Source organism: Puma concolor, chromosome E2 (assembly GCF_028749965.1).
Source record: "Puma concolor isolate L17-30 chromosome E2, mPumCon1.1.hap2, whole genome shotgun sequence".
Taxonomy (NCBI): Eukaryota; Metazoa; Chordata; class Mammalia; order Carnivora; family Felidae; genus Puma; species Puma concolor.
Window position 1 is genome coordinate 6,085,075 of NC_141681.1, and position 24,106 is coordinate 6,109,180.

General features: G+C 44.5%; 1 protein-coding gene across 1 annotated transcript in view; it reads right to left on the reverse strand.

The window, feature by feature from the left end:
- CDH13 (cadherin 13) overlaps positions 1-24,106 on the reverse strand; it is a 1,039,261-nt gene that overhangs the window by 567,805 nt on the left and 447,350 nt on the right. The window contains exon 4 of the mRNA XM_086688815.1: positions 16,957-17,073. Coding sequence (XP_086544941.1) covers positions 16,957-17,073 — 117 coding nt within the window. The remainder of the gene's footprint in view (positions 1-16,956; positions 17,074-24,106) is intronic.

Here is a 24,106-nt window from a genome sequence, read left to right on the forward strand (position 1 = left end):
AGGAGCAGCATATAGATGGAGACCAAAAATTGAATACGATGTCCCCATGCTTACATCAGCAAGGGCAAGGAGGAACACAGCCACAGCATCTCCTTCTGCAACTGGACCATCTGCACGGCAAGCTCACGATGCCAGAGCGGCCGGATCACGTTCCTGCCGCCGGTCTCCGGCTGCCTGCACGCTCCTCCGTCTACACTGACCATCCCGTAGCACAGGGCAGGCAGATTCTGGAGCTGCTCTTTGTCAGAAAGCAGGTCATTTCTACCAACGTTTTGCATAAGAGAATGCTCTTCTTGAAGCAGACACCTGGCTGGGTGGAAGCTGAGGCTCTCAGAAGCTAGAATCCCTAGCCCGGCTAATGAACTCATTCTGACAGCTGGGATCTGATGTGATTTTTCAGGGAAATTTAGCCCTGAGCAGAGGGGGAAAAAAAAATAGACAAATGGCTGGGTGAGTGTCTCTCTTTTTGCCTTCATTTTTTTTCCTTTGACAGGACCTGGGCACAGCATAAATGATACAACATCTGCAGGAAAGAGATTATTTATTCAGTCAAAAAAATCATGGTGCATCTATGATGTTCCAGGCCCCAAAAGTGCAATTGTGAACAGACCAGATCTCATGGTGCTTATATTTGAATTTATTGCTGAAGATGTGCTCTCATATATTCAACTAGAACAGAGAAAATGGCAGATGGGTAGAGTGGATTACCAGTTTTTTTTTTTTTTAAGGTTTTTTTGTTTTGTTTTGTTTTTTAACATTCTGCCTGGACAGTGCTAAGTCACGTTAGCGTCTTTTATTAGTACAGTAATATTGATTAAATAGCACACTTACACAACAACTTTCATTCTTTGGAAGGGTCAACCACAGGAATGAAAGATATCTTCAACATCCACCTAAGTACAAGCCTATTTTGCTTCCTCCTGGAGAGAGCTTCACAAACACTTAACACCTTTGCAGGTGGATTTTGGCCAGGAAGGGAGAGAATGAAAGGAGGGGCACACTGACGGAGCATTTACTATGTGGCCAGAGATCAACGGAGTGGTCTCATTTCGTCTTTCCTCAAACGTGGCCGGAAGGTGTTACCAGCCTTGTCTCACATCAGAAACAGAACTCATAGGGTTCAAGTGGCCTGTCCAAAGGTCAAACAGCTGGTCACCGGTAGAACAGACACCAAATCCAAGTCTGTCTCTTCTCATTTTTCTGAGTTTATACCACAGGATTAGGATATGCACAGAGACTAATTTCCCAGCCGACAGCGATTTGAAAGCAGCAAATTCCAAGGACTAGTTAATCTCATTAGAACAGGCAGAGGGTCAGGAAGGAGGAGTGGTGGATAAGAGCGTCTGGAGATGGAGAAAGAGATCAGGAAAGTATAAAAAGCACACATGCCTGAGTGGGTGACTAGGTCAATTAAGCGTCTGGCTTCGGCTCAGGTCATGATATCATGGTTTGTGAGTTCGAGCACTGCATCGGGATCTGTGCTGACAGCTCAGAGCCTGGAGCCTGCTTCAGATTCTGTGTCTCTCTCTCTCTCTCTGCCCCTCCCCTGCTCATGTTCCATCTCTCTCTCTCTCTCTCTCTCTCTCTCTCTCTCTCTCCCAAAAATAAACATTAAAAAATAAAAAAATAAAAAGCACACATGAAAATACCCAGCAGAATGAAGCCACTTAACATAGGGAGCATATAATCTCTCCATGTGTCCCTGGTTTGGTAAGGTATAACACAATTTCATTTTATAGTTATAATAATAAAAGCCACCTTTCCATTAATAAATGGGCATGTTAACTTCAGTTTACTTTAAGAGAGGGAACTACTGTATAAAACATTACAGAGATACTGGCATCCAAGTGGATCACTTTTTCAAAAACAGTTTTGCTTCAGTCACCTGTACAATTTACTTACAAGGATCCATTCTTTCCACAAAACTAAAATCAGGAAGTGTCACCTCACAACACAAAATGTACTTTACATAACATGTTACACAATACAAATTATATAATACATATATAAATATATGTTCATATATAACATTTAAATTTCTGAAACTTTCCCCATATACCTTCTTTCTTCTACCAAAGTCATCATTTTATCCACTTAATAGTAACTGATATAGAAAAGGAAAAATTATTTTTCTTAATCCCAAACTTAAAGGCATTTGTTCTGCATATAGAAAAATATATAGGTGCCTACAGGCAAAGGTAAAGGTGAGTCCTTTAGTGCTAACCCAGTGTGGGGAGACCACTGGAATTGACCTTTTTTTGGCCACTCCTTCACTCATTCATTCATTCATTCATTCACTCATTTATTTACTCATTCAACACATACTTATTGAAAGCCTAGTCTGTACAAGACATGCTAGATGTTGAGGCTAAAATGGGAACAACACAAGCAAACAAACCAGGGCAGAAATTAAGCTCTCCAAATTAGCCTGTTTGGATTTTGTAAGTTTCTCTCTTCAAACAAAACAGGGGTTACCCAGGTGGGATCTTGCACTGATATATTCCCACTTCCTGGAGTTTTCACCCCTGTCTTTCCTGTTCAAAGGATGGATTGGTCCTGTGATGTGTTCTGACCCCAGGAGGGCACGTGGGGGCCATCAGCTGAACCCTTAGGGTTGGAACCACCCTCTAAGAATGCTGCTAAGACCAGCAAAAAGATATGGGACAAGGTCAGTCTCAGCTGAATGATCCTAGAGATCATGGACACCTGACATTAATCATGGTGTGCTTTTCTGAGACTCCTAAAGTCCTGGGAAGTTTCCAGACTGGGCTCAGGTTTTCCCCAGGACCATGAAGGTTCAGAAGACCCAGTGTAAGCAAAAGGGCAACAGAATGAGGGGCAGATTAGGACTTCTGCCGTCTTTTAACTTTGGACAAATAATTTTCCATCTTATCTCTAAAGTGAAGGGTTTGGGCCATCTCCAGAGTTCCTGCCAACTCTAATGGTCTATGATCTCTCTGAATTGAGAGAGGGACAAGATCGAAATATCAATAAACACAAACATAACCAGAGAGCAGCAAGAGCCTCAAGGTGGATTTCTCTGACTTAGGAAGGACACTTAGGAAGGACTAGGGGACACTTCAAACACTTAGTGGTTCATCAGGGATGTCAAATGAAGGTGGATATGCGTACTGTCTGTTCAACAACTGTACATCAGTGGGTCAGAATGCTTTATTGTTTACTGTGTAGCAAATCTTCCTGTATCTGGGAAAAGTGTGCTGCTATGGGTCTTTGGTAACACGGCCTGACATCATGAGGATCAGCACAGGTGGAGAACCAGTGACCTCCTCCAGTTCTCGACGGTGAAGGCAACAGGTTCTAATATGATCCAAAAACATTCCACAGGCCCCTGCTATTGTTGATATTGATGGCCATCACTACCAAGTAGGACAGAAACTGGAAATATTTTTCTTTAGGAACAACAGAAAAAGAAATGTGCCTCTCACCCTACTCCCACAAGTCATTGTAGAGTCAGAATAATGGGTTTAAATTTCAGCTTCCATATAACCCACTTAGGCAACTGTCTGGCAGAATTTACTAAAACTGACCCAATAACCCCATGGTTAGATATATACCAACAGGAATGTGTACGTATGTTCACTTAAAGGCATGCATGAGGGTAGTATCACAGTACTATTTGTAATGGTCCCAAACTGGAAATGATCCAAATTCCTCTCAACAGTAGAAATGAGAGCGTGTGGTGTATTTAGAAAATGTGATACTATACATCTGTGATTCTACAAATGTGCCTAACAATAAGATGGATCTCACCAGTGTAATGCTGAGCAAAAAATACAAAAAGCTAACACAAAATACATGCTGTATGATTCTGTTTATATTATGTACCAAATGGTGAAACTAGCTCACGGTGATAGCGGGGAGGGCTGGTTACACTGGGGGGATGTGGAGTTAGTGCTTGGAAGGTGACGTGAAGGGGGCTCTGGGGGCTGATAATGTTCCATTTTGTGGTTGGAGTGCTGACGTCATAGGTGCATTCTATCTGTAAAAGAATCATGGTACTGGAGACTCATGATCTTGTACTTTTGTGTCTATATATCATACTTCAATAAAGACTTTTAAAAATCCCAGCTTCAGCACTCCGAGGCATCAGAGAAGTCATTGAGTTTCCTCCTCTGTAAAGGCCATGGAAACACCTCCTTTGCATGGAATTAGTATCGAAGCACACAAAGCATGGAGCCCAGCAGCGCCCTTCTGATAGAGGGCAATTCTCAGCGGAGAATCTCAGAGACAGGGCAGCACAAATGAGGCTATTTGTAATGATGGGAAAGAGAAGGAGAGTGAGAATGATGGGGGAACCACAGGTGGAACTGGAAGGCTTCCAGTGTATTCCATACTTTCCCAAGCACGCATGGAACATATATATCCTATTAGCCGTATTTTTAATCCTCAGCAGGGCTGAGGATATATTTTCCCAGATGATAGCTGCACAGCATGATGAGAACAAAGATGTTCTAGACCTGGGGAGTGTGAGGATGGGTGGGGAAGAGAAGCTGGTGTTGTCAGATGGAAGCAGGGCCGCAGAGGAGACGGACAGAGAATGCATCAGAGCAGGGACACAGTGGATTCAAGCCTATCTCAGGTAGGAGTGAGTCAGGGGGTTGTTTCCTGAGGTAGGCTGTTACATCAGCTCTTGACTGTTGGTTTCAAGTTTCATATAAGGTAACCATTGATTTTATGCACACACGTGCACACACACACACGTACACACACATATATACATACACACAAGCTTGCATGCATACCTACCTAGGCAAAGATTTGTGAATGGTGGCAATCATAGCAATATGACTTACAACTAGGAGATGTTCAAGGGAAACCACTAAATGCCATGCACTGGGGATGGTCTAAGAGGTTTTTAACCATTTTGTCTAATGGACTCCTTCTGTAAATCATGTGGCATCTTTCCCCAGATAATATTTCAAGTGCAAAAACAAAAATCCTTTGGATTACCAAGGGAACTGATCTACCCACAGCCCCCCTCAGGATCTGTGGACCCTGCATTAAGAACCTCGGGCATTTAACAACGGCTGAGCCAATGGCACACCACATCACACAGCATTTCAAAATGCCATTGAAGGGATGCCTGGGTGGCTCATTTGGTTAAGTGTCCAATTTTGGCTCCGGTCATGATCTCACGGTTTGTGGGTTTGAGCCCTGCATGGGGCTTTGTGCTGACAGTGCAGATGCTGCTTGGGTTTCTCTTTCTCTGTCCCTCTCCCACTTGTACTCTCTCTTTCTCTCTCAAAATAAATAAACTTAAAAAAAAAGAAGAAACAAAATGCCATTGAAGAAGGACCTTTGAGGACATGAAAGACGTTTCTGAGATGTTGGTGAGTGGAAAGTCAGGGAGTACAGGATGGCCCTGTGTGGGTATTGCACGTTTAGGACAGAGCTTCTCGAATTGGGAGAACCAGCAGAACTGGGGTGTGCGTGCTAGAATGGTTAACTCCAAGGTTAACTCCCCACTCCGGACCCAGGGAAGCCACAGTCTGATGGGACGGGGCCTGGGCAGCTGTGCTTTCACAGATTTGTACGCACTTTAAAGACGGAGGGCCAGCAGTGATTATCTCAAACTATGGGGAAGGTGGTGGTGGGACTTGGGAGATGCTTATATTGTTACTGTTAAATATATGTTTTTTTCTTTAAAGTTTTTGATGAACATCTATTATTCTTATAATAAGAAAAAATTATGAAAAAAAACCCAGATTTATTCCATGGCGTGTTAGCAACGATTTCCAGATGCAAATAACAAAATAAAAGCACCACTTGTGAGGAATTTTAAGTTGTCAAATAAACGAACTAAAAATTGAGCAACATAGAGCCTGTGGATTGTGTATACTAATGCATAGCCAACATCAGCATTCAAAGAAGAAATTACTAAGAAGGAATGTATTTAGAATGAATTCGAGGCTAGAAGGCCAACAGTGAACACAGCTGTTGTGCATTTCTGAGCTGGCAGAAAAAAAAAAGAAAAAAAAAAAAAGATTTCAAATCCAGAACCAGGAATAACTAAACTGAAATCACAAGGCACAGATCAGGCAGGACTTGTGTTCACACCTGGGGACACATAGGGAAGGAGCTTCTGAGAGTCTGGTGGCCCACGAGCCTTGCGGGTACAAAATGAACCTACTCCCTAGAAGCCCAGCTCCACATCTAGCATCTAGCCTGTCTGTCTACCTGTGTATAATGTGCGGGTAGATCTATCTCCTCTGGGAGAACTTACCCCTTGCTTCACGGAAGGAAAGCACAGCAGCCCTGGTAAAGAGTGAACTTGAGGGAGGAGGGATAAAACAGGCCCCTTAGTTTTATGAAAAGTCTACTGACCCACAGTTAAACCCTCCGTGCAGGTGACTTCTTCAGCATCCTATGGAGGCATGATGTTCCCAGCTAAGAGGGGTCTTCCTTTTCCTCTACCTCCTCCCCACCCAACACTCACCAAGGCTGCCCAGCGCTTGCCTCGGTATCTTCTCTCCAGTCTCCCTGCCACTTCCAGGCCCAGGTGCCATGCACTGCCCACCTGGGCTGCTGTTACAGCCACCATCCGTGCGCACATATGTGCGCACACACACGCGCGCACACACACGCGCGCACACACACACACACCCCTTGCTTCTGGTTTTCTCAGCCTCCAGGTGTGACCCACCACAAGCTGATTTATCTTCCTAAAAGGCCAATCTGGTCATGTCATTCCTCGATTTATAACTGATATCTGCAGAATAAGGCGTGAACTCGCTGGAGTTGGAGTTGTGTTTACGGTTCTTCATTGTCCAGCCTCTAATTCTTCCTCTAAATTTATTTGTCAGGGGCCCTTGTTGATCCAGCCCCATTCAATGATTCTTGGCTCTCCAGGTACTGGATGCTCTCTCTGGGTTCTAGATGTTGCACCTATGATCTTGTCACTGCCTGGAGAACTCTTTCTGGCCCAACTTCGCCTTGCCTGCTGGTATGTGACACGAGGGGGGTTCTCTTGGGAGCTGCGTCCTCTGCCTTCTCAGGTTCTCCACATGTCCACTGCTCCCTGTCACTGTCTCATCTGCATGTTTACAGCTCTGTGTCTCCTCCAGTTGTGTGTTCCATGAGGGGGGAATCCATGGGCAGCAGCCAGCACAGTGCCTGGCACAGAGTAGTCGCTCGATAAACATTTCTGAATGAATGGCTAAATGAATGAATGCACGAGCCTCAATTTTTCAGCCTAGGAGGAATATTTGCCTTCCCCAAAGGCCTAAGCTGGGTCTGTTCTTCATCTCCTGATCCGAAACACCAGCATCTCCACTGAAACACCCACAGACGGGACCGTTTAAATTTGCACCAGAGGGCGTTTGTGTCCAAGACCTTCCCCATTCCTGCTATTGGAGGCAGGACCAGCCCCACACTGAAGTCTCTCCCTTAGGACCCCATTGGGAAGCCAGGGTGAGCTCCAAGTTAGAAAAGGAAATAAAGGTGAGTTCTTCGTCCATCCCCTCCCCCCTTTCAGAAAACCGTGGATTGGCCTGTTTCTGTTGCCATCCAGCTCTGCCTCAAAACCTGGGACTGCAAGTTTGACCACAAAAGGGCCAGTCCATTCCCTGCAATGCCTTGGGCCCTGCTCCTTCGCCGCCCTTATCGACTGAGTCAGCCGTGGCCTCATCGCTGAGAAAAAGGAGCAGTGATATCTCTTAATTACACCAAAGTTAGCCTTTTCTGCTTTCATTTTTGTTCCTTGTGGATCCTCTGAACAGGGTTGTCAGCAACATACCAACAACAACAAAAAGAGCGTGCTCTGAAGCCAGACGGTGGCTTTCCTTGCCGGGTGAAGAAAGCAGTTTTCTGCTTGTCAACACGTGGTCTTGTTAAACCAAGACATGACCTCCGGCCTTGACTCAGTGCACAAACATGCACATCAAATAACTGTGAGGTTAACCTCATTTCTCCGCACTTCACAGAGGATGTTATCTCTCCCTTCCTCATTTTCCAGGTAGAACTGGAACAACTGTCACAGACTTTGTCAGCCTCAGGGAACTGACTTGGTTTTTTTGTGCACAGGAGGAGAAGTGGGGCAAAGCTGAAAGGGTGCTGGTTCAAGGTCTGCTTCTCCTTTCCACCGGTGATGTGGTGTTAGACAAGGTTCTTAATGGGTTGCAAGGGGCAGAATTATCCAGAATGACCCCTCGTGCTCACCCTGGACAAGAAACAGGTGACTTCAGGGCTAAATGGGTAGATGGGGAAGCCGCCTCTCCAAGCTGGAGGTTCCACTCAAGTACGGATCCCCATTGGGCCAGGGCATTCGCTGGCCCATCCAGTGTCACATTTCATAGGTCCCAAGGTTAGCGGTAAGCTGGAGCTAGCTCCTACTTCTTGGTCAAAGTCAGTTGTTAAGTATTTAAGAAGTTTGAACATTGGTAGCTTGAAATTGGTCACTGTGGGAAGCTGTGGGAAGACTTACGCCAAAGAAAGTGGCAAACATTACTAATTAGGGCTTTCCTCACACCCAAGAGCTGGTTAACCAGCATATCGCTGTCCAAGGCGTCTGTCTTTGAGCATCTGGAAGCTTAGATAACCTCTATAAATCTGGGCACCTGTGCTCAGGCACCCCAAGAATTTGACTGTCTGTCCACTGACAAGGTTATAGTCAAGGTAGCTTAAGAAGGGAGAGTGATGTCAGCAGAGGGCCTCATCTGGCAAACCTGGACAACGTTCAGCTCTGCCCAGGCCTTGGCACAGCTCTCTGCAGGATGACAGGGAAAGGGGAGCAGTGATTCTCACCTTTGGCTGACCCCTGGCTTCTACGTGTTCTCTTTCTCCAATAAAGCCTATTCCTTAGCCCACACCATGTGCTGCTTTGAAATCTATCCAGACCCCCCAGCGCATGGCAGGTGGTAATGCAGAAGGAACCCAGCTTGCACAACACCTCAGTTTGTACCACAAGGAAACCGTCCTGCATGATGCACTAGCCTCGATTCCTCAGTACAATAGGGATAGAACGCTGGTCTCTGAGAGTATGCGCGAGAGTCAGATGGCAATTCACATGAGCATGTTATGCAAACAGCAGAGACCCATGGGGACTCAACATTCACACATTATGGTACAGAGATCGTTGATGGGCACTCAAGACTCCTAGATTCCGGTATTCGTGCTACAGCTCTTTAAATGAGTCACCTTGGGCAAGTTGTCTCCTTTCTCTGATGTCAGTTTCCCCATCTGAGAAATGGGTGTAGTACTTTGTGGGGTTGTTGTAAGAACAAGGGGGGGGGCACCCAGGTTTGGCTTAGATGCTGACATTCATTACATGTTGAAGATTCTAGCTGGATTCGAAAATCCTCAACTCTCTTGCCTCCAGGGTGCTAATTCAAGCTGAAATGCCAGATCCTTTAATGTTCACGAATAATTAAATATAAATTCAGTCTGAGGCCAAATGTACATAACAATAAAGCCTTGGGAATCTTTCACATTGAGAACTGAAGGGGTGATAAACCCAGGACTAAAAATATTGCTTCCTCCATAGGCTCGGATGCCTTTATTTGCTGGATGTATATCATGGAGGGCATTTTTGCATATATATATATTTGGCAAACAACCAAAACAACTCAATTATGTTTTATCATTAATTAAACTTTGCAGAAAGAGGGCAACACTTGTTAATGGCGAATATATATTTTTACTAGACTTAGTTGAAATAAGTTAAAATTAACTGTTCAGTTGTGAATAAAGATAGTTTTGAGGTTCTTTATTTAAGTGGGTTTAAAATACCGTACGTCTGAGCAAATATGGAAATACAAGCACTTTCTTTCTTCTCTCTCTCTCTCCTTCTCTTTCCCCTCCCCACTCCCCCCCCCCCCCACACAATCCATCAACATCCAATCTATCACAATCTGCCAAAGATACAGATTTGACCTGACATAATGGTTGACTACCAACCAATTTATCTGGTATCCTCACTGCCATTGTGGAAAATTAAAATTTGCTAGAAATATCCAGACTGATCATATAACGGTCTATTAATTCCATTCTAACAACAAACTGGGCTGTGATCACTTTAATCAGGAACCAGTGAATGCCTTATCCAACCAGGCATAGACCTAACTAGAATTCAAGTCAAAGAATATTTGAGTCCTACTTTGTGTTAGGCAGTGGATTGTATCGCTACACTTGATGAATTATAGTTAACAGAAAGATAAGAAAAATACAAAAGAAACTATATTGCTCTCTCGAATGTGTTCTGTGTGAGCAAGGAGGTATAAACAATGTGTAAAGGAGGTCAAACAAAAAAACCCAAGGAAGAGACTGCATCAGAAACAGGCGTTAGCCCAGCAGTGATCAATAGAAATATAATGTGAGCCACACAAATAATTTTAAATTCTCTGGTAGCCACATTAAAAAAAAAGTAAAAAGAAACAAATGAGATTAATTTTAAGCATACCAAGATATCCAAAATGTTTTGATTTCAACATGACAAGAATATAAAGATTATTGAGATATTTTTCATGCTTTGTGTGGGGGGGTAATATGCTTGTGAAAACCTGTTTATATTACACTTACATATCAATTTAGATATTATATTTTCATGAAAAGTATTTGACCTGTACTTAGACTAAAATTTACAGTTGAAAAAGGAGATTTCTCATGCCAATACTGAATCAAATAGTAGTTTTTAATTTTGAGTTAAAATTCATTAAAATTAGATAAAATTTAAAACTCCAGTTCCTCAGTTGCATTGGCCACATGTCAAGTGTTCAATAACCACATGTGGTTGGTTAGAGGCTACCATACTGGACAGTGTGGACAGAATTTTCTGCAAGGATGTAAATGTTCCACTGGACAGTGAAGCCCTGAATGTAAATGCGTCAGCCCCCAGAGAGTATGGATGAAGGGGCTGTGTCCCAGGAAGAGGAAAGAGTTCTAAGTCATGGAAATAGTAAAGGCATATGTATGAGTGGTGTTGCTGCATGTAGAAATAAATTATGCTATTCTTCTCTGCAAGAAGTTTTGAATATTGAGTTTCTGGACATCTTGGATCTTTTATATTCAAATTTCTCTCTTTTTTTCATGTTTATTTATTTTTGAGAGAGAGAGAGAGACAGTGTAGGAGCAGGGGAGGGACAAAGAGAAGGAAACATAGAATCTGAAGCAGGCTCCAGGCTCTGAGCTGTCAGCACAGAGCCTGATGTGGGGCATGAACGTGTGAAACGGGAGATCATGACCTGAGACAAAGTTGGAGGTTTGACTGACTGAGACACCCAGGTGCCCCCACATTTCTCTCCTATACACTAGCCAGTGGTAAATTTTAGTTATTGAGTAAAACTCCTGGTTCTTTTTAAGAGGAGAAATTAGGGGCGCCTGGGTAGCTCAGTGAGTTAAGTGTCAGACTCTTAATTTCGGCTCAGGTCATGATCTCACAGTGCATGAATTCGAGCCCTACGTAGGGATCTGCGCTGACGGCATGGAGCCTGCTTGGGATTATCTCTTTCCCTCTCTCTCTCTGTGCCTCTGACACCCCCATCACTCTCTCAAAATAAATAAATAAATGTATAAAAAATTTTTAAAAAGAGAAATTAAACTGCTGTAAATTTCTGAGAGGAGGCATGTAGTCAGACTTGAATAAAAACTGTGAAACAGTGGATTTGAAAAGGGGTGGAGGGCTGATGGTGACGACACAGAACGAGTCAGGCAGTAGGACGGGGCTAAGTCTATGTTTTTAGTAGGAGGGTGAGATTGAGCAGTGCTGGGAATCTAGGACCAGATTTGTGGCCCACACAGCTTGGCACCCATGTGTTCTCAAAGTGATGCAAATGGCTATTACGTGGAGTAAAACAAATTCAGTCCTGAGCCACCGGTTCCTTGGCACCTGTTTGCAAAGCTGGGCATAAATGGGAGGTACAGACTACGTGCATGTGGGGAGATCCCTACTAGACGGTATGCCCAGAACTCTGAGCAATATTTAGGAACTGCCATAAATTACCCTTGTGGATGATGTGCATTCATGACACAATCAAAGCAGAGTCCTGGTTGAGTGGTTTTCATGATTTGCCCTAATGATCTATGTTGATTCCCTTTACGAAAAGCACAGGGTCCAATTACATATTTCTCCCATCCTGGGTTAAAGATGTCCTTCTAAAGGCCCGTTCTACCAATTTATAGGGGATATAAAAAAAGGATTTTCAGTAAAATGTACTTTCATTGGTTTTGATGAAAAGGGTTTGTGATGAAACTAGAATCTCTAATAAGCATTTCATAAATGACTTGTCTTTCAAACTTAATATAAAACAGAATAAAATACGTCTCCCAAAGACCTCCTTGCTGCCCCACAGATTTAAAGTCCCCTGCTCTCAATCAATCAGGCCCAGGAACTCAAAAATCTCTAAAGAGGCAATCAAATATTTATCAGTGAAAGTTGGTAAAACTAAGAAATTATTTATGGCTCAAATTTTGAAATAGTCACACTTTGAAGGGGGAGGGAAAAAGCACCTGGTGGCAGCTACGCATTTCTCTTTAGGGCACACACTCCCAGATCTAGAACTCAAAAACGGGAAGGAAGTCACAGGTTTGAGGGAGTATATTCGCAACTGGGTATTTAAGCCATTTTTCAGAAACACTGAGGGAGATGATGTTAAAGCTGTTTCCAAATTCCAATAAGTTAGCCACTTACCGACTAATTAATTATTTGGCAGGTAAATAATGCATCAAACCAAAACTTTGTCTAGCCCCCAGGGCTACCTGCAAAGCCTTTCTGTCAATACACAATTCTGCATGGCACAGCCTCAACTGAGAAAAATCTCCCCCAGAGAGTGGATTCATGGCAGCACCTTGCTTTTGATGTCTTTACCCTGAAGTGTGTGAGTCTCCTTTCTTTAAAAGGCATTTATGATAAAATACGACACACACACAAAAAAAAAAAAAGAAGAAAGAAAAGAAATAGGTACTTAGTCTCCATCCATCCTCTTGAAGTGAAAGACAAAAAATTATTTTTGAGTCAACACACCAATTCTTGTGTTTTATGATAATGTTGTATTTAGTTAAGCTTAATTTTCCTCTAATATTGTATTCGGAAATTTCCAAACAGAGGAAATGCTGAAAGAAATTTTCAGTGATCGACCTTATGCCCACCACCCAATTCTACCATTAACATTTTACTAAATTTGTTTTCTCATATATCTATCCAATTACCCAGCCCTCTATCCATCCTACTTTTTTTCTTTGGTGCACTTCAAATTCAAATAATTAAATTTAATTTTAATGTTGTTTTATTTTTTTTAAATTTTTTTAACGTTTATTTATTTTTGAGACAGAGACAGAGCATGAACGGGGGAGGGGCAGAGAGAGAGGGAGACAGAATCGGAAGCAGGCTCCAGGCTCTGAGCCATCAGCCCAGAGCCCGACGCGGGGCTCAAACTCACGGACCGCAAGATCGTGACCTGAGCTGAAGTCAGACGCTTAACCGACTGAGCCACCCAGGCGCCCCTTAATGTTGTTTTAAAGAGAGTAACTGTCAGCAAAGATATTTCATCCCATGTAAGAGAATTCTCAGATTGCACCTAGCGGGTTAAGAGCACAGACTGAAACCTCAAAGGGTTGGCTTGGAATTTGTTTCTGCTACTAACTGACTGTGTGACTTGGGACAGGTGACCATCTCCCTCTGACTCTGCTTACTCTCACCCTGCACACTGGAGGATGACCCTCATGGGGTTGCTTGTATGAGAATTTAAGGTAATGGGTGAAAGGTGCTTGCACTTCACAGCATTGGAAAAATAATGTGTTTGTGATGATTTTTTTCTACTCCTCTATAATCCTCTGAGATTAAGGATCCTGTCTATTGCCTTTTGTCCTTAGATCCCCAGCCCCTAGCATGGTGCTTTGTAAATGCAGATGCAGAATGTGTGCTCAGTGATGCGGATTGGGTTGAATTTCAGAGATCTGCCCACCTGACATGCAGCGAGTATGGATTCGTGGAGAGAAGCAAGCACAGTCCTCTCCAAAGGCATGAGACAAAAAAAAGTTCAGAAAATGAGGTGGGAGCAGAAGATGAGCCAGGGAAAATGTGGCCTGCAAACAAACGTATTTGTATTAAGTTTGGTGATGGAATGGAGTCCATCCGTGCCCTGTCCCCTTCCTTGGACCTCACCTTTTCAGGGCACACCAGCAGGGTTGCAACTGTCTCCCCCAGGCCTCAGAAAGCTGTCATGCTGGCACCCAGAACACAGGGAAGGCTGGATGTGCTGGAGAGTTTGTGCCTTTGTGAAAGATCCTCAACCAAAGACAGATGGGGTTGGTCTGTAAATACCCCAGCTTTCTCCCCCGTGGAATGTGCTTTCCACCATTCCCTAGCATGTCCCCTGGGGATTACATTGCAGTCACCTACAGTGGTAGTTGCCTTGATGAAGAGACCTTTCAGTTGGCTGTTTTCCTTCCTTGGATCACTTCTGTTCCCCCCACTCCCCTCCCTTACCAGTATTCTCTTCACCTCCTACATAAACTAGTTGCATTTGAATTCTTGTCTCAGGGTCAGCTTCTGGGGGAAACCAAAGTGAGGCCAGCGTCCTTATGCGTTCATAACCACAGTCTCTTCTTCATATGGCATTCTACACTCGTCTGATGTGCGATATTTATGCAGTTAGAGTTGCCTGACTCAGAGAGTTTGAGTGGGCGAGGAGGATGCGTCTCCCTTCTCCCCACCTCCCCAGAACTCTCTGAAGATACCTATACACTGTCTCAGAGCTCAGCAGAACATCCCTTGTTAGCTCCTGGTGTGGGGCTGATGACGGTGAAGCATAAGACATGAAGAAAAGGATAAGGTGAATGGATACAACCAAGCATGCACGGAGGGAAAAAGTTCCTTTAAGGGTAGAAAGAGCATGGAGAAACCAGTAGCTGTTGCACGGCCATCCAGGTATTCCCAACCAGGTGGTGCTGATATTGTTGGTCCATCGCTACTCTGGAAGGAGGCCTGGTGTAGAACCCTCAGGGGTTCTCAACCCTGGCTGCACATCAGAATCGCCTGGGATTTAAAAGCAAACTGCTGATGCGTGGTCCCCACTTCCTGACCAGTTGAATGGATCTTGGGAGGCGGAGCCTGGCGTGTGTCTCTTAACTTCTCTAGGCAACTCTGATGCACAGTGAGGGCTGAGACCACCAGACTTACGTAAACGTCTAAAGAGCAAGGATGCAACTGGTATCTCTGAAATGGTTTGGGGGCAGAGCCTTGCAGCCTTGAGGAATCTGGTCCTTGGTGAGTGCCACTCTTGGCTTCAGGGACACTGACACAAGGGCCATCGCAGTGGTTAGGGCTGTCCACAGGGCAGGGCTCCTAAACCCCACCATCACCCACTTGGAACAGCTCTGCCCCCCTTTGTCCCATGTCCTGGACCCTTGGCAAGGTTTTGCTTAAAGAAAGTCATCTTTGGCACAGTGGTAGCTTCAAATCTCAAATATGGTGATTACCAGGACACTGGATTATTGATGCCTCTAATTTCCAACAGAAATAGATTTCTAATGGTCCAAATTACCTTCACTTCTGGTCCAGGTCACCATATAACACCCCCTTTGGCAGATCTTTCTGTGCCCACTGCTCGTAACCACTCTGCTCCCACAAATCATTCCCTATGAGGCAGCCAGAGGGTCCTTCAGTGTGCGCACACACACGCACACACACACACACATACCCCAGGGAGAACCTCCAGTGGCCTCTTGCTGTGTATACAATGAAATTCCCACTTGCCATGGTGTCTGAAGCCACTGTGACAGTCCAGATTCTCTGACTTTAGCTCTTACCACTCTTCCCCACTCACACTGCAGCCATCCAGATGTTTTGCTCCTCAAATACGCCTCGTTCCTTCCCACCTCTAGACCTTCGCATGTGCAGTGCCCTCTGCTAAGAGTGCCACTTCCCCAGATCTTGCTGTGGCTATCCTTTTCTCACCCCTCCAGTCTCCATTCAAACACCACGGTCTCGGACCAGCCTTCCCGGCCATGTACATGAACACTGCTGTTCCTCTACTCCCTGGCCTTGCCATTTACTCTCTTCCCCAAGAGCTGTTTCTGCTCCTCACAGAATTTATTATCCTCTGCAATTTTCTTGTTTGTTTATTTCCTCATTGAAATATAGCCTCCCCACTATAATAAAGCTCTATCACACTAGGGGCTTCTCTGCTGTTCACACCAATATTCACCCAGTCCCAATCTTGAAGTCTGGCATATAACAAGTGCTCCTTATTTATGTAACGAATGAGTAAATAGTTCAATAGCATCCAGCCATTAAGGTCATTCACTGAACTAACCACCACTGTTCAAATTCCAGGATGACCCAAAAATACGAACTGGTTTACATTTGATTCTCCATGTTGACTTTCCTACAGGGAGAGAATGTGTTGATGAAGCAACACCAGTATTTCTGCCCATTTAACAGTGAACATTTCTTCCTGGAAAAGTTATTCCCCTGATTCACGCGACAGTGTTTTCTGGGTCTGGCTAGTATGATTTAGTTCTTTTGATCTTAGTATGATCTTAGTTCTTTTTAGAGAGCTGACCCAGGGTGCCACTGGACTTACACATTTGAAAATTAGGATCTAAATTAGGCCACATATCATACTGCTATACTGGTATGGTATGGTATGGCATGTATAGTATAGAATCTGGCTTGTTGCCTGGACATTATCTTAAAAGCAATGAATCTATTAACCAGTGACATCTTCCTGACACAACTTTAGCATGTTTGTATGACACACAGCTTTCCAAAGCATGATATTCAGAGGTATTATTATTGTTGTTTTTATGAATTCCATTTTTTGTTTGTTTGATGGCTTTTGTCATTCTTTTATTGGCAAAACCATCTGGTTTCTTATCATAGAGGAATAGAGGCCAACTTCAGGAGGCCACCAAGACAGTCACAGTTAGCTTGCCCTGTGTATGCTTTCTTCCTTATTAAAATGTGCCTTTGTCATGTCATTTGTATTTTGTATGACTTACCTTGCCAACGTCTCTTGGGAAAGGCTGTCTCTGATTCTCTGGAATTAAAATGGGAGATACCACGATGGACCTCTTTTGTCTTGGGACAGGAGAAGTTCTTGCAAATTTAAATATATCCTAAAAGAGAAAAAACCCAAAATCAATCGACTAAATAGCCCCACGGAAAGGATGTATCACTCTGCTCTGAGATATGGTTCCTTTGTTGCGAAAGCATAGGGCTGTTTGGACATTGTTAATTTTATTCTATCAAACCTCATTAGCGTTAGCAAGTACATCCTTAGAATCATACTAAAGCTGACATCGTGATTCACAATGACTACCATTAAGCTCTTTAATCCCATCTTCTGAATCGTTCTATTCACAATGTCAGTCTTGATTTATACATCCTTCAGTGCTGGGATATTCCCGTTCTTAATCTGCCAAGTGAGGAGATTATGTACCTTGTCACGAACCCCCAGAACCCACTGAATATAAAAGCTACTGGCCTTATGGCCAACTGCAAGGTGTTTGCACTCATAAATGCGTAGGGAAGAAGAGGCAATTGCTAAATTCCACACTACGCCAGGCATTATGGAGACTCCTAGTCCACATTTTGTCGAGGAATATTTGTTAATATTAGTGGGCCAACTGTTGGAATGCACCACCCATGGACTACACCCCCAACTTCAATGACTGGAACAACACTGTTAGGATTTCCACCCTATCTGTAATTTAACTATCAATGACATACATGTGTGCAAACCAGGAAACGTTGTATCATAATTTTAAATAAAGACCGGTATTGCTTTTCGTAAGAAGTAGGAAACACATGAAAATAAACACACTGGAGACAAAAATGAGGGTATTCAGCTTGAACTGGAATCTCAGGGGGGAAATCAGCTCCTCTTTCTAAAAGGAAAATAAGCAAGGGGGTAGTGGGGCATTAAAGCGTTGTTAGCACCAAGCTGAGACTTTTCCCTTGATCTGATCAGAGGACTGAAAGTGGAACATCATTTTCAGTATATAAACCAATCTCATTCAATGCCAGTACTAGCTGAAGTTATGTTATATATCATCCAAATCGTCTCGAACTTTGGATGACAAGTTCCTACCAAAAGGCAGCAAATGGTATTTAAATACCATCATTGATCCACACTCCACAAAACGATGTGTATATTTGCATGTGCGTGTGCGTGTGTGTGTGTGTGTGTGTGTGTGGTGTGTGTATATGTAGTTTTAAAGAAAAATCTATATAAGAAAAGTCAAACAGGAAACAAGATCAGCTAAGGCTAAGAAAGCTTCTATCATCTTTCTCTAGATTTTGGTGGCAGTGTAATCTGATGGTTCTCTTGTGGAACAAAATCGGGCAATAATTATTTACCAGGAATCTTATACATGTTCATACGCCTTCACTCAGTGATATCACTCCTAGGAATACATTCAAATGCTAAATTCAAAAGGAGAATAAAGCTATATGCAGGCAAGTGTTCACCAGACATTATTTATAAAGGGTAAACATGGCAAACAACTTAGACATTCAACTGCAAGACAAGGTTGAATTTGGGTCCATTAGCAAGAGACACTCTTAGATGGTTACCAGTAATGTAGGTGCAAAGACCATGTTCTAACCTCTAATACCACATTTGACTGAGCTCATAATCACCACCATAGACTACGTACAATCTCTTAAGTGTGCATTAGGCAACGTGCTGGGCACTTTACATGTGTTCACTCTAATATTTGCAATTAATATCTCTAGTAAATCTTGGTCTTCCTCAAACAATGAGGAATATCAAGTTTATTGAGGTGGCGGGGCTTGTTCAATTCACCTAGCTAGTAGAGGGAATATCTAGGATAAGATGTATAGGGAAACACAGAATGCAATATTGGGCATCTTCTCTTATATAAACATGGAAGAATGATATTTAAAATCTCAATGCATGAGTGCAAATAAAACTGTTTGGTCTCTGGGAAGACAAAATAATTAATATTCAGGTAAAGACAGAAAACCAGAGTGTGTATATGTAATGGAGAAAAAGTAAGAGGGGTTAAAACAACAACCAATCTGGGGCGCCTGGGTGGCGCAGTCGGTTTAGCGTCCGACTTCAGCCAGGTCACGATCTCGCGGTCCGGGAGTTCGAGCCCCGTGTCAGGCTCTGGGCTGATGGCTCAGAGCCTGGAGCCTGTTTCCGATTCTGTGTCTCCCTCTCTCTCTGCCCCTCCCCCGTTCATGCTCTGTCTCTCTCTGTCCCAAAAATAAATAAACGTTGAAAAAAAAATTTAAAAAAACAAAAAAACAAAAAAAACCAACAAATCCACCCACCCAACCAACTACCACCAACAAAATAACCCGGCCTAACCAAGCAAAAGACAGGCTAGAAAAAGAGAAAATGAAATAGACAATAATAAGACAATGAAAAACAGTGGATTATATTCACAGAACACTGACATATAACATCTGGGAAGATTCTGCTGGTTTACTAGGAAGTACCAAAAGAATAGAAAATATGTAAAATGTGTACAACATATGAATCTCATTTATAATAAAAAGAATCTTGAGGTTCAGATGAGAGAATGTCTCAGAAAGCCCTCTTAAAAGATTTAAAGTCCTATGCAAATATAAAGAATAGGTGATTTGGCTCTGTGACACAGCAAAAGTAGGCTTTAGTTCATTATGAGAATATATGTGCAAATGTGTCTAAAGTAATGAAAAAGCACACTGTGTCGTCAATAACAAACTTTCCATTGTTTGTAATAAAGGCCTTATTTGAGTTTGCAGGTCTGTGAATGGGTGTTATTTTTGTTCTCATGAGTACTTAGGAGATCAGGCCCCTGAGTCCCCATTCCCACATCTGGTGTCCTTCTAGCTTATTATTAGCAAGTCAAGCCTGAAGTGGCCAGTCCATTTCCCCAACTCTCAAAGCAGCCCAGAGCTTAGCAACAAGCACAGCTATGTCAGCCCTTGGGTCAAAAATGCCTAAGAAAAGAAGCAGGAAGCTCTGAGCTCAAGATGGCAAAGTGTACGTAGAAGGGAACAGGGTAGAAGGTGGGAATGACTGATTTTAGAGATGTCTCCATGTGCACTGGAGTCCTCCATGGTGGGCGTGTTAAGGAATTGCTGCGGCCAAGACATATTATGTCACCCAACTTTTCGCCTTACAATGGCGGAGACCTCAACAAATACTTGTTGTCCATGACCGAGCTTTTATGTCAATAGGTCCGCTTTTGTCCTTGTGATATATGTGTATATCTAACTGTATTTGTTGACAAATGTCTACCTGTACACTTGCTTGCATGTCTAACTTTGATCAGGTCTGTGCTAAATGGTTTGTTGGTATGCTTTGAAGCCATGTGTTTCCGTGTGACAGGGACCATGTAGGAGCCATACCTCTGATGTGACTGACAATCATACACTTTATGCATATCTAGACAGATGTGTTGTATAAAAATGTTTATGCCTAACTGTGTGTGTTTGTATCTGTCAGTCCCTCATGTGAAGCCTTTGAATGCACCAGGCTGTGGTTGTAACCTCAAGGAAAGAAAACAGAAACAGTGGGGATAAAAAAATGCGACCAACCTAAGAGCTATTTACAGAAGGAGAAGAGATAAGGTGTGGGGAAGAATGGCACATCAGGGCAAAGGGGAAGCTGTCTGATGATCTCATGATGTCTTTTTTTTTTAATATTTATTTATTTTTGGAAGACAGAGAGATAGAGTGAGAGTGGGGGAGGGGCAGAGAGAGAGGGAGACACAGAATCTGAAACAGGCTGCAGACTCCAAGCTGTCAGCACAGAACCCAGCATGGGGCTCGAACCCATGAAGAAGGGGATCATGACCTGGGCCAAAGTCGGATGCCTAAGCGACCAAGCCACCCAGGCGCCCAAAGACCTCATGACTTCTGATGTTGCCACTGCCAAGATAGTGGGCAAAGAGAAAAACAAAAAGACAAAAACGGCAGTTCTGGGTACAGGTGTTGCATGCTGTAGACAGGTAGACTTGAGGGGCTGTTGGATATCCCACAGAGATTTCTAGAGGAGGTATCACGAATTGTATTCGGGAGGGAGCAATGAGTGAGGGAGAGAGTTATCACAATCAACCACAAACAAGGGTAGCCGGAAGGAAAGGGAAGGAAAGGCAAAGCTGACATCATCCACACTATGTCCAGAGGGAAGAGGCAGGAACTCAACCATTCACTGGGTTTCTGAAAAGGCCAGCAAAAGCCATAGAAAGATTAGGTGCAAAAAGGGAAAACCCAGAAGGATGAAGAGATAAGAATGTCAAAAAGGAAGGGGGACATGACCGTATCACCCAATGCAGACATCCCCTCCAACAACCCGAAAGCCACAAGGAGGCTGTTGGGCTTGACAATGAACAGGTATTGATTTTAGGAAGAGCAGCTTACCAGTGTGTTAGGGTCGAATTCAGGAATCAATGAGAAGTGAGGGCTTTGGTGCAGAAGGAAAGGAGAGCCTCGAGAAGGAGAGAAGGGACTTGGGAAGAAGTCTGTCGGTTCAAGGGGAGACCAGGAAGTGTGCTGGGCACGAGGAGGAAAGGGCTAGTGGAAGGAAGTCATAAGCATGGCTGCAGATGAGTGCAGAGGACAAGTGATGGGGGCAGGTGCCCCAACGAGGCGGGAAGGAGGGGATCAGCAGCAGTGAGCCCAAGAGAGGAGGATGGAAACTGCTTTCCTTGAGGACAGAGGGAGGTTGAAGGGGAATTTCTCATCTGTGAAGGAAGGTAATCTGCCCGTGCTCCTGATTATCAGAATGAAATGAGAAATTGTGTGGGGAAGCAGTCTGTGCTCTGCAAAGAACAGCACAAAAGTGAAGGATGGGTCTTATTAATACCAGGACAGGGATGTGAGGAAATGAAGACAAGCCACTCAGTCCCTTTTACGAGTGAGTAATTCAGCTGAGGGTGGCCTAAGGCCAGATCTTAACGCAGACACACACGGACACACAACCGTCTCTAGATTTCCAGACCCGTCAGACGCAGGCACACTAACATCAAAATCGGCGTCAAACACAAACACTCACACGTGCACGTGTACACACCCACAGACTCACACATGCTCATGAATAGATAACCACACAACAGCCACACATGACAAGCCTAAACCCAAGGACACACACAACACACACAATACACCTTCCTGCTTGAAACCGAGATGGTTTCCTCAGCCACAGGTGCACATGCACAGGCGTGTGCCTCTCATGGGAGCCTCCCTACAACCCTGAACTGGCTGGACAACGATCCCCAGCACCTTTGAGCCTGGAACAGAAGGAGGGCTGCAGCAGCCTCAACCAATTTCACTTCAGTCAAAGGGCAGAGCTGTGTCCTCGGGGAGACGGATCTTGCAGGACTTTATTATAGGAGAATTGCACCCCTTCCCAGAATGTCCCTCCTCTCCTGCGGGCTCACCGGAGCCTTCGCCTTCCTTCTCTAGGGTGTTTGGGTTTACAATCCCATTTGCTTTCCTCCCTTCTTCTCAATCTCAGGAGAAATTGGCAGTGTCTTAGAAGCAAGGTTCACGCTCCCTGGGGGTGTCATGTCACACAGTAAAAAGAGCATGCTGGAAATAAGGGGGAGACCCCTGCAGCTGTGGAAGGGGAGGGGCTGGGGGGGGCAGGGAATGAGGAAGGAGGAAAGAAACGAAGACCGTGACCAGGGCAGGAAGAGTGGATTCGTATTCGTTCATTTATTCATTTCTTCAGAAACTATATGTGGAGCCCTTCCTCTCTGCCAGTAGTAATTCTAAGCATCTGGGAAAGTGCAGTGTACAAGAGACAAGCCTCTGTCCCCATGGAGCTCAGATTCTAGAGCAGGAAGACAGACAAACAGAACGATGGCCCAGAAGCACAAACAAGTGGGAGGGGGGATAGTGAATGTGTGCAGGGTGGGTGGATGCTGACGTTTTAGACGGAGGGTCCAGGGGAAGGGCCCACAGGTGGCAATGAAGGATGAAGGAGGAGGGAGCCATGTGGGCACAGGGAGGAGGGACTGCCAGGCTGAGGGAGCACACCTGGCTTGTTGAACTAAGGGGAGGCCACCTGTTTGGCAGGAGCACCTGAGGGGACTGGGAGGAGACCAGTCAGCGACCCAGTAAAGGGAATTCAGATACTGGCATGAAAGTGAGTCTTGGGGGGGAGTGCGGTTTAAGCTGAGAAATGACAGGAGCCCACTTACAATTAAAAAAAAAAAAAAAACCCAGACATGTTATGTGGAGAACAGATTTACAGAGAGAAACATGACGATGCTTCTTTGTTGTGTTTCTTCCTTTTTCCAGCTCTGCCTTCACAGGGCACACCGGTCCCTCTGCAAACGCTGGTCTGAGTGTTTGATTTGGGGAAAGGCAGAGCTGGTGTCCCTCTGCCCTTACTTCCTACAGCATCTTTAAGGTGTTTTTGAGGTAGAATTTAAGGGCCAGCAAATTCACCTGTTTTTAAGTATGCATTGCAGTGGTTTTCAGGAAATGTACAGAGTTGGGTGGTCATCACCACCATCTAATTTTAGAACTTTTCCATCACCCTGAGCCCGGCCACAGGCTGCCACGAATCTACTTTCTGTATGCACACATTTGCCTTCTTGGGATGTTTCAGAAAAGAGAACCACAATATTTTCCACAGTGTTTTTGTGGACTTGCCTCCATGGTGTGAGGGTTGTGAAGGAGGGAGGGATGTAGCCGATACCCAATGACTGGTAAGGGACCCGCTCCCCTCTCCCCAAGTGGGCCCACGTGCAGGGGTCACCCAGAGTCCCTGCTGGTCCCACGATGGCTGAGACTCCCGTTCCTCTCACCCCCCACCCCCCAACAGGTGCAGATGCCTCCTCACACCGGGATCCTGTCACAAGCTTTATTACCACAGATCCCACCCGTGACACCCATTAAGGCAAGATGCCCAGAGTTGATAACTACAAGGTCCAGGTGCTCCAGGAGTGGAGGACAGAAAGCTTTTCCCAGATGGGGCTCCAGAGCTGGAACCCCACTCCAGGTTTTGGTTGTCATTGTCCCCTCCCACACCCAGCTGAGGCCACCCCAAGAAAGCAGTGAGGTTTGAGAGGAATCACCCTGTTCCCTGTATGCAGAACACACGGCCACAAAGGAGCTTGGACCTGTCTAGCCATGAGGATCTTCACGAGCCGACCCTCACATGAGCCGGCAGCGACTGGA